Source organism: Propithecus coquereli, unplaced genomic scaffold, assembly GCF_000956105.1.
Source record: "Propithecus coquereli isolate 6110/MARCELLA unplaced genomic scaffold, Pcoq_1.0 Scaffold119, whole genome shotgun sequence".
NCBI lineage: Eukaryota > Metazoa > Chordata > Mammalia > Primates > Indriidae > Propithecus > Propithecus coquereli.
Window position 1 is genome coordinate 7,778,738 of NW_012135969.1, and position 12,858 is coordinate 7,791,595.

At 47.6% G+C, this 12,858-nt stretch overlaps 1 protein-coding gene across 1 annotated transcript in view; it reads left to right on the top strand.

The window, feature by feature from the left end:
* Positions 1 to 443: 443 nt before the first annotated feature.
* The window catches only part of ACSF2 (acyl-CoA synthetase family member 2), a 37,103-nt gene continuing 24,688 nt past the window's right edge, over positions 444 to 12,858 (top strand). The window contains exon 1 of the mRNA XM_012662560.1: positions 444 to 689. Within this exon, the coding sequence (XP_012518014.1) occupies positions 562 to 689 (128 nt within the window). The 5' untranslated portion in view covers positions 444 to 561. The remainder of the gene's footprint in view (positions 690 to 12,858) is intronic.

The window sequence follows — 12,858 nt, forward strand, 5'->3', positions numbered from 1 at the left end:
CCCCGGACTCTGTGCAAGAGGACCCAGAGGGAGCTCACCCTGCCTCCCCAGCCCCGCGGGCCCCCTGCTACAGCTGGCATGCCTCAGGGGCTCCTTTGGCCTCTGGCTCACAACCAGGGGGACGGGGGTGGGGCGAGGGGGTGGAGGTGGGGGGAACAGCACGTGACTCCCGCGCTAAATCGGGCTCAGGGGATGGACAGGTCTTGGCCTGGCAAGACACCACTGGCTCCCTCTCTGTGAAATCAACAAACTTTTGCGCCCTCAACATCCAGGCCCCTGAGGGTTGGGAGGGAGACCTGCAGCCCGGGCCTTTGGATCCAGAGCAAACCAGGGCAATTCTTCCAAGGTGGGAGGTGGAAGGCCTCGGGGTCCGAGGGGAAGGTGGCCCGGAGCAGAGTCGCCACCTCCGCGCCTCACTCCGCCCCGCCAGGACCATGTCCTCAGCACAGGCCACCCTCCCCGCCTCCCCGCCTCCCCGCGCGCTCCGCGCTCGCCCCGCGCTCGCCCCGCCTCGGCTCACTTTAAAAGTTTACTCGGCCCGGACGCAGGGCAAAGCGAGCCATGGCTGTCTACGTCGGGATGCTGCGCCTGGGGAGGCTGTGCGCCGGGAGCCGGGGGGCGTTGGGGGCCCGGGCCGTCCTCTTTCGGACTTGGCAGGAAGCGAAGTTGCAGAGTGTCCGCCCGCTCAGGTACGGGGCCCCCGGAAGAGGGGGGGGAGTCCCTCTGGAGAGGATCTTAGGGGTCCTGCAGAGCTTCCCTGGGGACCCATCTAAGAGGGCTCGCGGCTGCCCCATCTCTGGGTGGCGCGCAGTAGGGAGTAGGTACCCGCACCCCCACCCCCACCCCACCCGCACCCTAGCACCTAGGCAACAGGAAAAGCTCGCCTGGCCTGTGTGGATGGGGGCTTTGACTGGTGGCTGCAGCGACCTTGTGCTGACTCTGAGTTCTGGTTCAGGACTCTAAATTCTTCTTCCCTTATGGGTACTCGGAGGGCCAGGAGTGCCTGTCCTGACAGGGAAGCACAAGGGCCAAGGCCTGGGCTCCGCCCTCAGGTCCCTGCCTCTGAGCTGGGACCCCTTCAAGGATAAATTCCAGTCTCCCCTCTGTCATCAGCTGCTGACAAGCACTGCTTTCGCGCCTTGCTGCCTACTCTTGCACCCGTTTGCTTCTGTCTTCATTGCAAGGGGTGGAGTGGAGGCTGGCAGGCAGAGGGGTGCCTGTTTCCAGGAGCTTTGCTGCCTCTGTAGTAGCACGGTAAGTAAAGCTGCTTTCCTTGTGTCCCCCAGTCCTGGGGAGGACCCCGTGAGATTGCAAATGTGAAGTGTGTGCTTGGTTGCACAGAACTGGCTCCCACTCATGCTGTCGCGTGTGGGGCGCCGTTGAGTGTGCCCTGCCCCCAACCGGGCCAGGTTATAAGTCTGTGGTCAGGACAGTGTTCTTGACTTCAGATGGGGTGTGGGCCTGGGTATGGAAGAGGGAGAAAAAACCTGAACAGTGCTATGTCTCTGGAAGGAGGTGCAAATTCTTTTTTGGCTAGAATGCCAAGATCACATCTTTTGATCTTGCTGGTTCCTGAAAGCTAGAAGGTATGCAATGCTTTAACATTACTCTGCCCAATTTCCTGAGAAAGGCTGGCCAGTAGATGGGATTAGGATGAAAAGAGCTGGGCCCTCTTCCAGCTCTGTCACTGGCTGCTTCCTGGTGTCTCCCTAGGCAAGTTCAGCCCTCCCCCACCATCCCAGCCTCCAAGCTCTTCCTCTGGACTCCTGAGTGCCCCCACAGGCTAGGAGGACTCTAAGGAAAGTTACTTCCCAAAGTATACACATTTTATAAAGCTAACTCAGGCCATATGGCAACATTTCTGACCTTTGACTTTGTGTATAAACAAAAGAAGTCACCTGCTACAGGCCTGTGACCTCTGGGTGGGGGTGGGGGGCCCACAAGGCCTCAGAGAAATTCTGTGTCTGTATCAGGAAGAGACCCATTTATCCACAGAGATGATTTCCTGAGCACTTGGCCCAACCCCTCCCCTTCCCTTCCACTCCCTGAGCTTGCATCCTTTCCAGCTGACCATGGTGGTTTTGCTAGGTTTCTCTCCTACTTTCCCCATCAGAAAAACAGGGTTCAAACATGCAGCAAGCATTGCTCAGAACAGACGCTGTGTCATGCACCTAGTGGATGCTGTGGATATAGAAGCCAGAGTACTCAGTCCTCCACCTTCTAGAAAACTTGCAGTTGAGTGAGAAGAAAAGATAAATCAAGGGAATCATGATTCGGTGTTCCAAGTGCCAGGGTGAAGAATGCTCCTGCACTTCTGTCTTCTGCTTTTTCTCATCTGGTCACTCACAGTCTGCTTGGCTGCTGGCAACACCCAGACCTGTTACTTATTAGATCCCCGCTTTTGCCTGGTAGGGAAGAGCAAGGACTTTGAAGCCACACCTACCTGGGTGACAGCCATGGCTCCTCCACCTGCTGGTTGTTACCTAACCTCTGAGCCTGGTTAGTTTGTCCCTAATATTACCTGCTTGCTGCATTGTTGGGCTGATGAACACAAGGTTATTCTTCGCCTCAGCCTTTGTGTAGAGGCAGGCTTGGTCCCTGAAAACCTTCACATGGTGTCTGGGTGGGATTTAAGACTGACTTGAAAGTATGAGAGGACCTCCTCCTCAGTGGCCTCTTTCTTGGACCTGATTCTTTCTCCTGGCCAGTTGCAGTTGCCAAGATGGTTTCTGCCCAAACACCAGTCCAGTCCTTGGATCTGCTGGACATCCGCCTCATGCATCCAAGGCAGGGCTGTCCAGAGCCTTTTTCCCTGGAAGGAAGGAAGAAGCTGTCCATTGCTTTCCATAGCTTCTCACCACCCATTCCTTCACCCTGTCCGCTCTCCTGCTTCTCCAAGGAAGGTGGATGGGCTACTCTGGGGCTTCAGCTGAGCCTCCAGGAAGGAATTCAAAGAGACCTGGGATGAGCAGGCTTCCTCCAGAGCCCCCCTAAAGCTGTCCTGGGGCTGCCTATGGCACAGCTGCATGGGGTTTTCGGGAACACTCAGAGCTGGGAAGCGCAGAGTGAACGGAGGCTTAAGCCTCCCAGAATTGGGTGTGTAGCTCAGGGCTGGGGATCCACTCACTTGGTGGTGGGTACGGAGGGGTAAGTGGGCTTCATGGACCACCCTCCAGGGGTATAATCATGGGGCACTCTCAACCTAAAGGAAAAAAACTTAGAAAAAAATTAACATAAATGGAGAGGTTATTTGGGCCAAGTTCAAGGACTGCAACCAGGGAGCATAGGTTCAAGTTAAACACTCTGATTAACAGCAGTTGCAAGTGACTTTTTAAAGGAAAAGTAGGGGCAGTTCCTAGGTGGTTTACCAAGAATTCACATTAAAATAACATTAGCTATCGATTGGCTGTACACTGTTCTTTATATCCCAAAGTCCTGGAAGGGGAAGATTGCGGGTGAAGCCTCCAGTTAGGAACAAAAAGCCTTTAAACAGTTGCTCTCGGGCACAGGGGCGGGGCAGGGGGGCAGCATATCTAAAGCTTTATACTCTCATCTCTCTGGGCCTGATAAATTTTGCATACCTCACAAAGCTCAGACTGCTCTGAGCTATTTTTCTTTTCTGAAGACCTAGAACTTAACTGTAAAATGCTGTTTCTGTATGAGGAGCTCATAGTAAGCCTGGAAGTGTTTTGGGTAACCATAAATAGAAAAAAAATACTTTTCCCATAATTTCCAAAAGACGACTTACAAATGATTTGGTTATGACATCCGTATATATCCCACTGTGGATCCTTCAGTCTACATAGACAGTAGAAACGTAACAATAGAAAATAAACTATGGTAGTTTCAATTAAACACTTTTTAAAAGAGAAAAGAAATAAACTATGATGCTCGCTTTGGCACATATACTAAAATTGGAACGATACAGAGAAGATTAGCATGGCCCCTTAAAAAATAAAAAAATCAGCCTGAGCAAGAGCGAGACCCCGTCTTTACTAAAAATAGAAAAATTAGCCGGGCGTGGTGGTGCTCCCGTAATCCTAGCTACTCGGGAGGCTGAGGCAGGAGGATCGCTTGAGCCCAGGAGTTTGAGGTTGCAGTGAGCTAGGCTGACGCCACGGCACTGTAGCCCAGGTGACAAAGCAAGAGTCCGTCTCAAAATAAATAAATAAATAAACTATGAACTTGGCTATTGCAAGCGATGAAGAGTACACAACTGTGTTAGTTACCCTCCCCTACCTTGCACGCAGTAGGTTGCAGTTTACTGTGCAGGGTGTAGCGGGAGATACAAAGATGAATGAGCTTGTTTTCACTGGGCCTACAGGAGAAGGTCATTGACACACTGATTCAAGGCAGAAAGTGTACAGTACTGTTAAGGATATCAGTCAAAGCTGGAAGACTCTGGGCGACAGGAATGGAAGGGAAGACTTCTCAAGAGGCTGGGATTTCAGCCTGATCCTTGGAATGATAGGACTGCAGTGTGACGTGTGTAGCCTTCACACTTCTGTGAAAAGTCACTTGTGCTTGAATCACCCTGAACCCTGAGTCTGAAGCCCACCTAACCTCCCTCACATCATTTTCCTTATTCAATCTACAGATGGAAATGTTGGAGCCAGACAGATCTGGATTCAAATGAACCACTTTCTAGCTCAGTAGTTTTTGACTTAAGCTGAACTTGGCTTTTCTCATGTATAAGTAGTGTTCTTGTGAGGATTAAAGGAGGTTATATAAGAAAATGCTTAACACAGCATTTTTTTGTTTTGTTTTTTTTATTTTTTGAACAGAGTCTCACTCTGTTCCCCAGGCCAGAGTGCCGTGGTGTCAGCCTAGCTCACAGCAATCTCAAACTCCTGGAGAGGTTATTTGGGCCAAGTTCGAGGACTGCAACCAGGGAGCATAGGTTCAAGTTAAACGCTCTGATTAACAGCAGTTGCAAGTGAGTTTCTAAAAGAAAACTAGAGGCAGTTCCTAGGTGGTTTATCAAGCGATCCTCCTGCCTCAGCCTCCCTAGTAGCTGGGATCACAAGCACATGCCATCATACCTGGCTAATTTTTCCTGTTTTTAGCAGAGATGGGGTCTCAGTCTTGCTCAGGCTGGTCTCGAACTCCTGACCTCAAGGGATCCTCCTGCCTCAGCCTCCCAGAGTGCTAGGATTACAGGTGTGAGCCACCACGTCCGGCCAACACAGCCCTGACATCAAGGACAAGTTTAGCTTGTTGCAGTGGTGAGCTGTTTCACCAAGGTGCTTGTATAACAATGGTTTTGCACATTCTTTTAGTGACCCTAGGGTCCACAGTTTAGCAACCGTGTCTGGAGAGTAAGAGGGAGAAGGTTCCAGCAGGGGGAACTGCCTAAGCAAAGATGGGGCTGTTTAGGATATGTTGACAGATCTGTGCTTATGCCGAGCATCGGAATAAAGCTGATCATATGTTCAACAAGCCAAGGTGCAGGCTGTAATTTCATCTCTTGCGTTGGCTTTGCCATGGGAGTGTCCTGATAATGACAGGTGCCAACAATTCTGCCAGTGCCTCTCCATTCAGAACTAAGCATACCGGGTTTCTATTACAAACCGTGTTTTGTAAACCTTGGTGGTGTGCACACGTTCCTTGACTTGGAAGTTCCATAACAGGAAAGCAAATGCCAGCCCTGCCATTTCTAACTTACTGTGGCTTTAGGCAACTTACTCAACCGCTGCGCATCTTAGTTTCTTTGTCAAGTAGGCTGCTTGGACAAGACGCACTCAACATTTCTGTAGACATTCTGTGATTTCTAAAGAGGCTGGGGATTGAGCCTGATCCCTGAAACCAATAGGGCTATGATTTGAAGTATGCAGCCTTCATACTTGTATGAAATTTCACTTGGGCTTGATCCTTTATGAACCCCGAGGACGAAGCTCTTAACCTGACATTCTGTGATTCTGTAGCTCTCTGTGTGAACGGAAAACATCAAGGGTTTTGATGCTAGAAAGCTAAGATCTAGGCCTTGAATGTACCTTAGTAATCCCATAAGGGATGAGTGTCCTGAATCCACCCCCAACTTCTGGACACTCTTCCCCTGGGGGCTCTGTACAAGCATCCCCAGGGAAGACAGCATGGGTGCCTTCTGACCCTAAGTATTTTAGGCTTTCAGAAATACCCTCTGTCTTCTTGAGAGAGTTTGCTAAGACCCAAATTATAACTTCCTATGTGCTTTCTCTACATACCCCCAAACACACACACACTGGTGGTTCCATTCAAGATGCTGAAAATGGAAGCTTCTTCCACCAATATAGAGTATCTTGTTCAAAATCTTTACTGTAGCTCTTATTACTCGAGAGTTCTTTGTAGTCTGTGTCCTTCATAGGTCGTTTACTACCTCATGGAGGTTCTGTTGGGTGATAAAAAGATCTTGGGTCTTTATAGTATACTTACAGACAGTAAACTGCACAGATCTTAAGTGTATAGTGCAATGAATTTTAACAAATGTATACACCTATTACTCAACACCCCAAGATATAGAACGTGTTCATCACTCTAAAATAGTATGCTGTTCAGTAGAAATACAATGTGAGCCACTTCTGTAATTTTAAGCTTCCTAGCTGCCATCTTTAGAAAGTAAAAAGGAGACATTAAATTTTTTTTTTTTTTTTTAAGACAGAGTCTCACTCTGTTGACCGGGCTAGAGTGCCATGGCATCAGCCTAGCTCACAGCAACCTCAAACTCCTGGGCTCAAATGATCCTCCTGCCTCAGCCTCCCAAGTAACTGGGACTACAGGCATGAGCCACCATGCCCAGCTAATTTTATATATATATATTTTTTTTAGTTGTTCAGATAATTTCTTTCTATTTTTTTAGTAGAGACGGGATCTCGCTCTTGCTCAGGCTGGTCTAGAACTCCTGAGCTCAAACAATCCTTCCTCCTCGGCCTCCCAAAGTGCTAGAATTACAGCGTGAGCCACCACACCCGGCCAGAGACATTAATTTTAATGATGTATATACTTTGGCCCAGTATAGCCAAAATATCATCTCAACATGTAATCAATCTTTTAAAAATTGTTAAAGAGACATTTTACATTCTTTTTTTCTGCGAAGTCTTCCAAATTTGGTGTGTATTTAATACGCCACACCGTAATTCAGACTAGTCATGTTTTAAGTGCTCAATAGCCCACGTGTGACTAGGGCTCCCATATAGACCACACAGTTCTAGAAATTGCTTTTATGCCTTTTTCTAGTCAACTGCCTTCTCTAGCCAGAGGCAACAGCTGTTCTAATTTTTATCTCCCTGGATTATTTTGGCTGCTCTTGAATTCTAGAGTATGTATGGGATAAACTTTTGTGTCTGGCTTCTTTTTTTTATTTCAAAATGTTGAGGGGGTACAAAAGTTTTTTTTTTTTTTCACAAGGATATGCTCTATAATGCTGAAGCAGGGCTTTCAGTGTGCCTGACACCAGGACAGAGTTCATTGTACCCAGTAGGTAAATTTTTACCCCTCCCTCCCCACACAACCTCCCTCTGGGTCTGGCTTCTTTTGCTCAAAAGCCAAGGAATGCTTTTGGGATTGGCAGTCAACTAACCTTGACAGCTCAGTGTTTCAGAGTTCTTTTTGTTTTAAAGACAAGGTCTCACTACGTTGTTGCCTAGGCTAGATTTGAACTTTGAACTCCTGGGCTCTTGTTGTGGGAGGGGTAAAAAAAACCAAAACAACTAAAACCTCCTGGGCTTGAGCAATCTGCTTGTCTCAGCCTCCCAAGCCGCTGGGATTATAGGCATCTGGCTTCAGAATTCTTTATGTATTCTATCTAAGTAATAGTTCTTTGTCAGATATGTGATTTGCAAATATTTCTTTCCACCCTGTAGCTTTTTTTTCATCCTCTTAACAGGGTCTTTCACAGGCAAAAATGTTTTAATATTAATGAAGTCTGGTTTGTCAGTGTTGTGTTTTGTTTTGTTTTTATGGATTGTGCTTTTAGTGTCGAGTCTAAGGACTTTTTGCCTAGCCCTAGATGCAGATTTTCTAAATGTTTTTTAGTTTTACATTTTACGTTTAAATCCGTGATCCATTTTATTTTTTTGTGTATAAGATGTGAGACATGGTCAAAGTTCATTTTTTTGCTGAGGACCTTTATTAAACATGATAGTTATTCTTGGGCTTTTTATGGCCCCCCTGCATTAAAATGGCCATCGATTAAGAAAACGATCATTTAGTGGTGCTCTTTTTTGGATTTGTCACAACAGCACCTCCATTTACGTGAACAATAGCTGCGCATTGTACTTGGTATAAATTACACGTTCAAACTCAGTAATTCAAGGTTGTTGCCTCCTGCCCAAGCATCGGTCACCTCTACCCCATGTCAGCTACCCCCAGTTCAGCCACTAGCCCACTGTCTTCATGCAAATTAGGAAAAGGAGCTTAATAAATGGCACGTGGACTGGAAGAATGGGGTAGTGAATCTGGAGCGGTGTACAAGGGAGATAGGAGAGGAGACCCTGCCTTTCGGCCGCCATGGGCTAGGAGATGCATTGGACCAATCAGCTAGAACTTACGAGTAAATGTGTGGGAGGACTGAGGCTTTCCTTTGGGTACAGCACATGAACTTCACGGACAGATCAAAGCCTTCCTCATTGCGTAAATGTTGACATCAACCTTGGCCCTTCACATGACAGGTGCAGTGGGTCTCTTTCTGTCCATGTCAGGAAGTTGCTCCATCTTTGGAATGTTTTAGGTATCCTCCTTAGCACGGACCTTAGGATCATCAAGCCCCTTGTATTTTTCCTCTTAAAACTTCCATATAGGCCGGGCGCGGTGGCTCACGCCTATAATCCTAGCACTCTGGGAGACCGAGGCGGGTGGATTGTTTGAGCTCAGGAGTTTGAGACCAGCCTGAGCAAGAGCAAGACACCGTCTCTACTATAAATAGAAAGAAATTAGCCAAACAACTAAAAATAGAAAAAAATTAGCCGGGCATGGTGGCACATGCCTGTAGTCCTAGCTACCCGGGAAGCTGAGGCAAGAGGATCGCCTGAGCCCAGGAGTTTGAGGTTGCTGTGAGCTAGGCTGATGCCACGGCACTCTAGCCCAGGCAAGAGAGTGAGACTCTGTCTCAAAAAAAAAAAAAAATTCCATACGGCAAAAAAATTTAAATATAATCACATGAAAAAATAACAAAGACCTTTGTATCTGACACTCAGAATTAAAATTTAGCCATATTCATTTTAGAAAATGATATTTAGAATATTACAGATCAAACTGAAGTCTCCTTTATATCTCTCTTCCAGCCAACCCCCACCAGAGAGCCACATCATAAACTTAATATATGTTGTCTCAGAGCATATTTTACATTTTTTTTTTTTGAGACAGAGTCTCACTCTGTTGCCTAGGCTAGAGTGCCATGGCGTCAGCCTAGCTCACAGCAACCTCAAACTCCTGGGTCAAGCGATCCTTCTGCCTCAGCCTCCCGGGTAGCTGGGACTACAGGTGTGCGCCACCATGCCCAGCTAATTTTTTCTATACACATTTTTACTTGTCCAGCTAATTCTTTCTATTTATAGTAGAGACGGGGTCTCGCTCTTGTTCAGGCTGGTCTCGAACTTCTGAGCTCAGACAATCCGCCCGCCTCGGCCTCCCAGAGTGCCAGGATTACAGGCGTCAAGCCACCGCGCCTGGCCTACATTTTTAATATGTCTCTGAAACCATAGATAGTAGAGTCGTCCCTCTGTATCCATGGGGGATTGATTTCAGGATATCCCTTGGATACCAAAGGACACTAAAATCCTTAGATGCTCAGGTCCCTTATATAAAATGAGGTAGTTTTGCATATAACCTATGCACATTTTCCCATGTACTTTAAATCATCTCTAGATTACTTATAATACCTAATACTATGTCTACATTTCACTTTATTTGTGTGGATTCGGCATAGAGCTCAGCACACAGCAAGTTCAAGTTTTGCTTTTTGGAACTTTGTTGAATGTTTTTTTTTTAGTTTGTTTTTTTTTTTGGCCGAGAGTCTTGCTCTGTCACCCGGGCTAGAGTGCCATGGCATCAGTCCAGCTCACAGCAACCTCAAACTCCTGGGCTCAAGTGATCCTCCTATTTCAACCCCCAAGTAGCTGGGACTACAGGCACATGCCACCTCACCTGGCTAATTTTTTTCTGTTTTTATTAGAAACGGGGTCTCGCTCTTGCTCAGGCTGGTCTCGAACTCCTGAGCTCAAGCAATCCTCCCGCCTCGGCCTCCCAGAATGCTAGGATTGCAGGCGTGAGCCACCGCGCCCGGCCTAAAGTTTATGTTAGTTAAAATATGTAAAGCACTTACAATCATGCCACGTGAGCAATAAGTGCACTTCGTTTCGGCTGTTTTTGGTATCCATAAATATTATGCTTTTGTAATTTCAGCAAAAATAGTATCATAATTCCCCTCTTTTTTCACTCTATAATATATGTTTTTGAGACCTATTCATCTCAGGTTGATGTTAGTGGAGACTCTAGATCGAAGTTACCGTTTTCCCTGCAGTGTCGTAATCCACCAGGTGACTGTATCTCTAGTAGTGGGCTTGCCGTGCTGAAGAGTTGACATTTTAAGCTTTTTTATTCTTATTTATTTATTTATTTATTTATTTATTTTGAGACAGAATCTCACTCTTTTTGCCCGGGCTAGAGTGCCGTGGTGTCAGCCTAGCTCACAGCAACCTCAAACTCCTGGACTCAAGCCATCCTCCTGCCTCAGCCTCCTGAGTAGCTGGGACTACAGGCTTGCACCACCATGCCTGGCTAATTTTTTCTATATATTTTTAGTTGTCCAGCCAATTTCTTCCTATTTTTAGTAGAGACGGGGTCTCGCTCTTGCTCAGGCTGGTCTCGAACTCCTGACCTCAAACAATCCGCCCGCATCGGCCTCCCAGAGTGCTAGGATTACAGGCGTGAGCCACCGCGCCCGGACAAGATTGAACATCTTGTGAAATTTTTATTGTTGATGTCTTCTGTGACTCTTCTGTTCATAGTCTTTGCCCATTTGTTGTGTTAGATTGTCCTTATTGATTTGCAGAATTTTCAAAAAAGATACAGGCTAAATATTAATCCTTTGTCTCTTATATATAAAACAAAATTTACAAACGCAGGCAGTTGCTGGCCTTTTAGCCTTGTTGATGATGCATGCTTCTCTGAAGACCTAGGGGCCGGCCTCACATCAAATGCCTGCGGAGGGGATAGCAGCAGAGGCCAGTTCATGACTTGGAACAAAACAGGATATTGCTTTCAATTTCATCTTGAAAACCTTGCTGGTGGCTAGCATGACACCCTCCCCAGGAATCAGGGATCGGCCTCAGCTTGGGGGGTGTTCCTGCAATTCTGTGGACCCCTCACAATAAGTCACAGTTGTGAGTCCACTGATCCTTCCACAGCATTGGTTTCTGAAAGGATTAAGGGGCCTTGTCCAGGGCCTGAGACAATTCCAGTCCCTGGCAGAGGTACTGTCTACCTGTAAACCTCTGGCCCCACTTCCAGGAACCTCCACCCAGCAGGTAATATGTAACAGGAGGCAAAACAAACAGCTTCTCCCCTTAGACTCTGGATTGCAGACCTGTTCTCTCGCTCAGGCAAGTGCAAGCCTTCCATCAGCACCCAGCTCTGCCCGTGGCCTCTACCTAACCCTGTCAGAATAGTGTCATCCTTTGTGCCCGCCCACAGTCACCTCCAGCCCCTGACTTTGGTTGCCAGCCCTGGGATGTCACAGAAGCCACGGCCATTCCCTGCAGTTCCCTGCGCCAGTTTGCCCTTGTTTTCTGTCCAGTTCCTGCCAGTTGGCAAGGCCGGACTGGGTGGGGCTGGTGCTGGGGCCCTGGGCTTTCCAGGTTGGACCAGCCGGGGGACTGTGCAGGTAGGGTGCAAAGCCACTGTGGGTGGGTGCCAGGAAAGGTGAGCTGGAACCTCGACAACAGAGCAGTGAGATAAGAGGCGGTGAAGAGGATGAAGAGGCGGTGAAGAGGTGAAGAGGTACAACGACTAAATCATGGAAGAGTCTGTGTGTGCTTGAACTCTGCCAGGCATGAGTTCCAGTGGGGGCAGCTTCTGAAGGGGCTGTCTCGGGAGGGGTTCTCTATGGGCCTGTGCCACTGAGAGGGTCCTATCAGCCCGCAGGGCCCCCAAGGGAAGCTCTGGACAGGTTGAGGGAGAAAGAGCAATGCTCTTAGAAAGGGGTGCAGATTTACCACCAACCAGAGTCAGAACCTGAAGAAAACAAACGTTTCGCTGCTTCATTCATAGAAACAAATGGTCTCGGACCACATGGGAGTCAGAGACATATGCAGAAGTCCTTTTTAAACCATAAGGCTGGAAGAACATTCCAGGCAGAGGACAGGCACTGAGGCGAAGTATCTTAAACCACAAGAGATGGCTGAACAGAATTGTCCAAGGGTTACACGATCGTCATCACAGGAGATAAGGCCAACCGAAACCACCAGTTATAGTTAAACAGCAGTAGCCCGAAGCCACGATATGTGACACCACCAGTGACCCGAGCCCAACTGCTGAAAACCCCCCTTTAAAAAAGCCCTGTTTTTCTGCTTAAAGACAGGATGGTGGTCTTTGAGACACTAGTCCACGGCCCTCCTCATTTGCTGGCAAATTAATAAACTTCTCTTTCCTCTCCCTAAAAAGAAATTAAATAAATAAAAATAAGCCATAAAGCTCTACAAAGATTCATTTTGTATTGTATCAAGGCCTTGGGAGCCAGGCAGTCCTTTGAATTCCAGCTTGGCTGCTTATGGGTCTGTGGCTTTGGGTGAAGCACTGCATTTCTTTGAGTCTGATTCCCTCTCTGTAAAATGGGTATGTCTCTTGGCAACAGTTAGGAAGATCACAGGAGATCATGTATGCAGA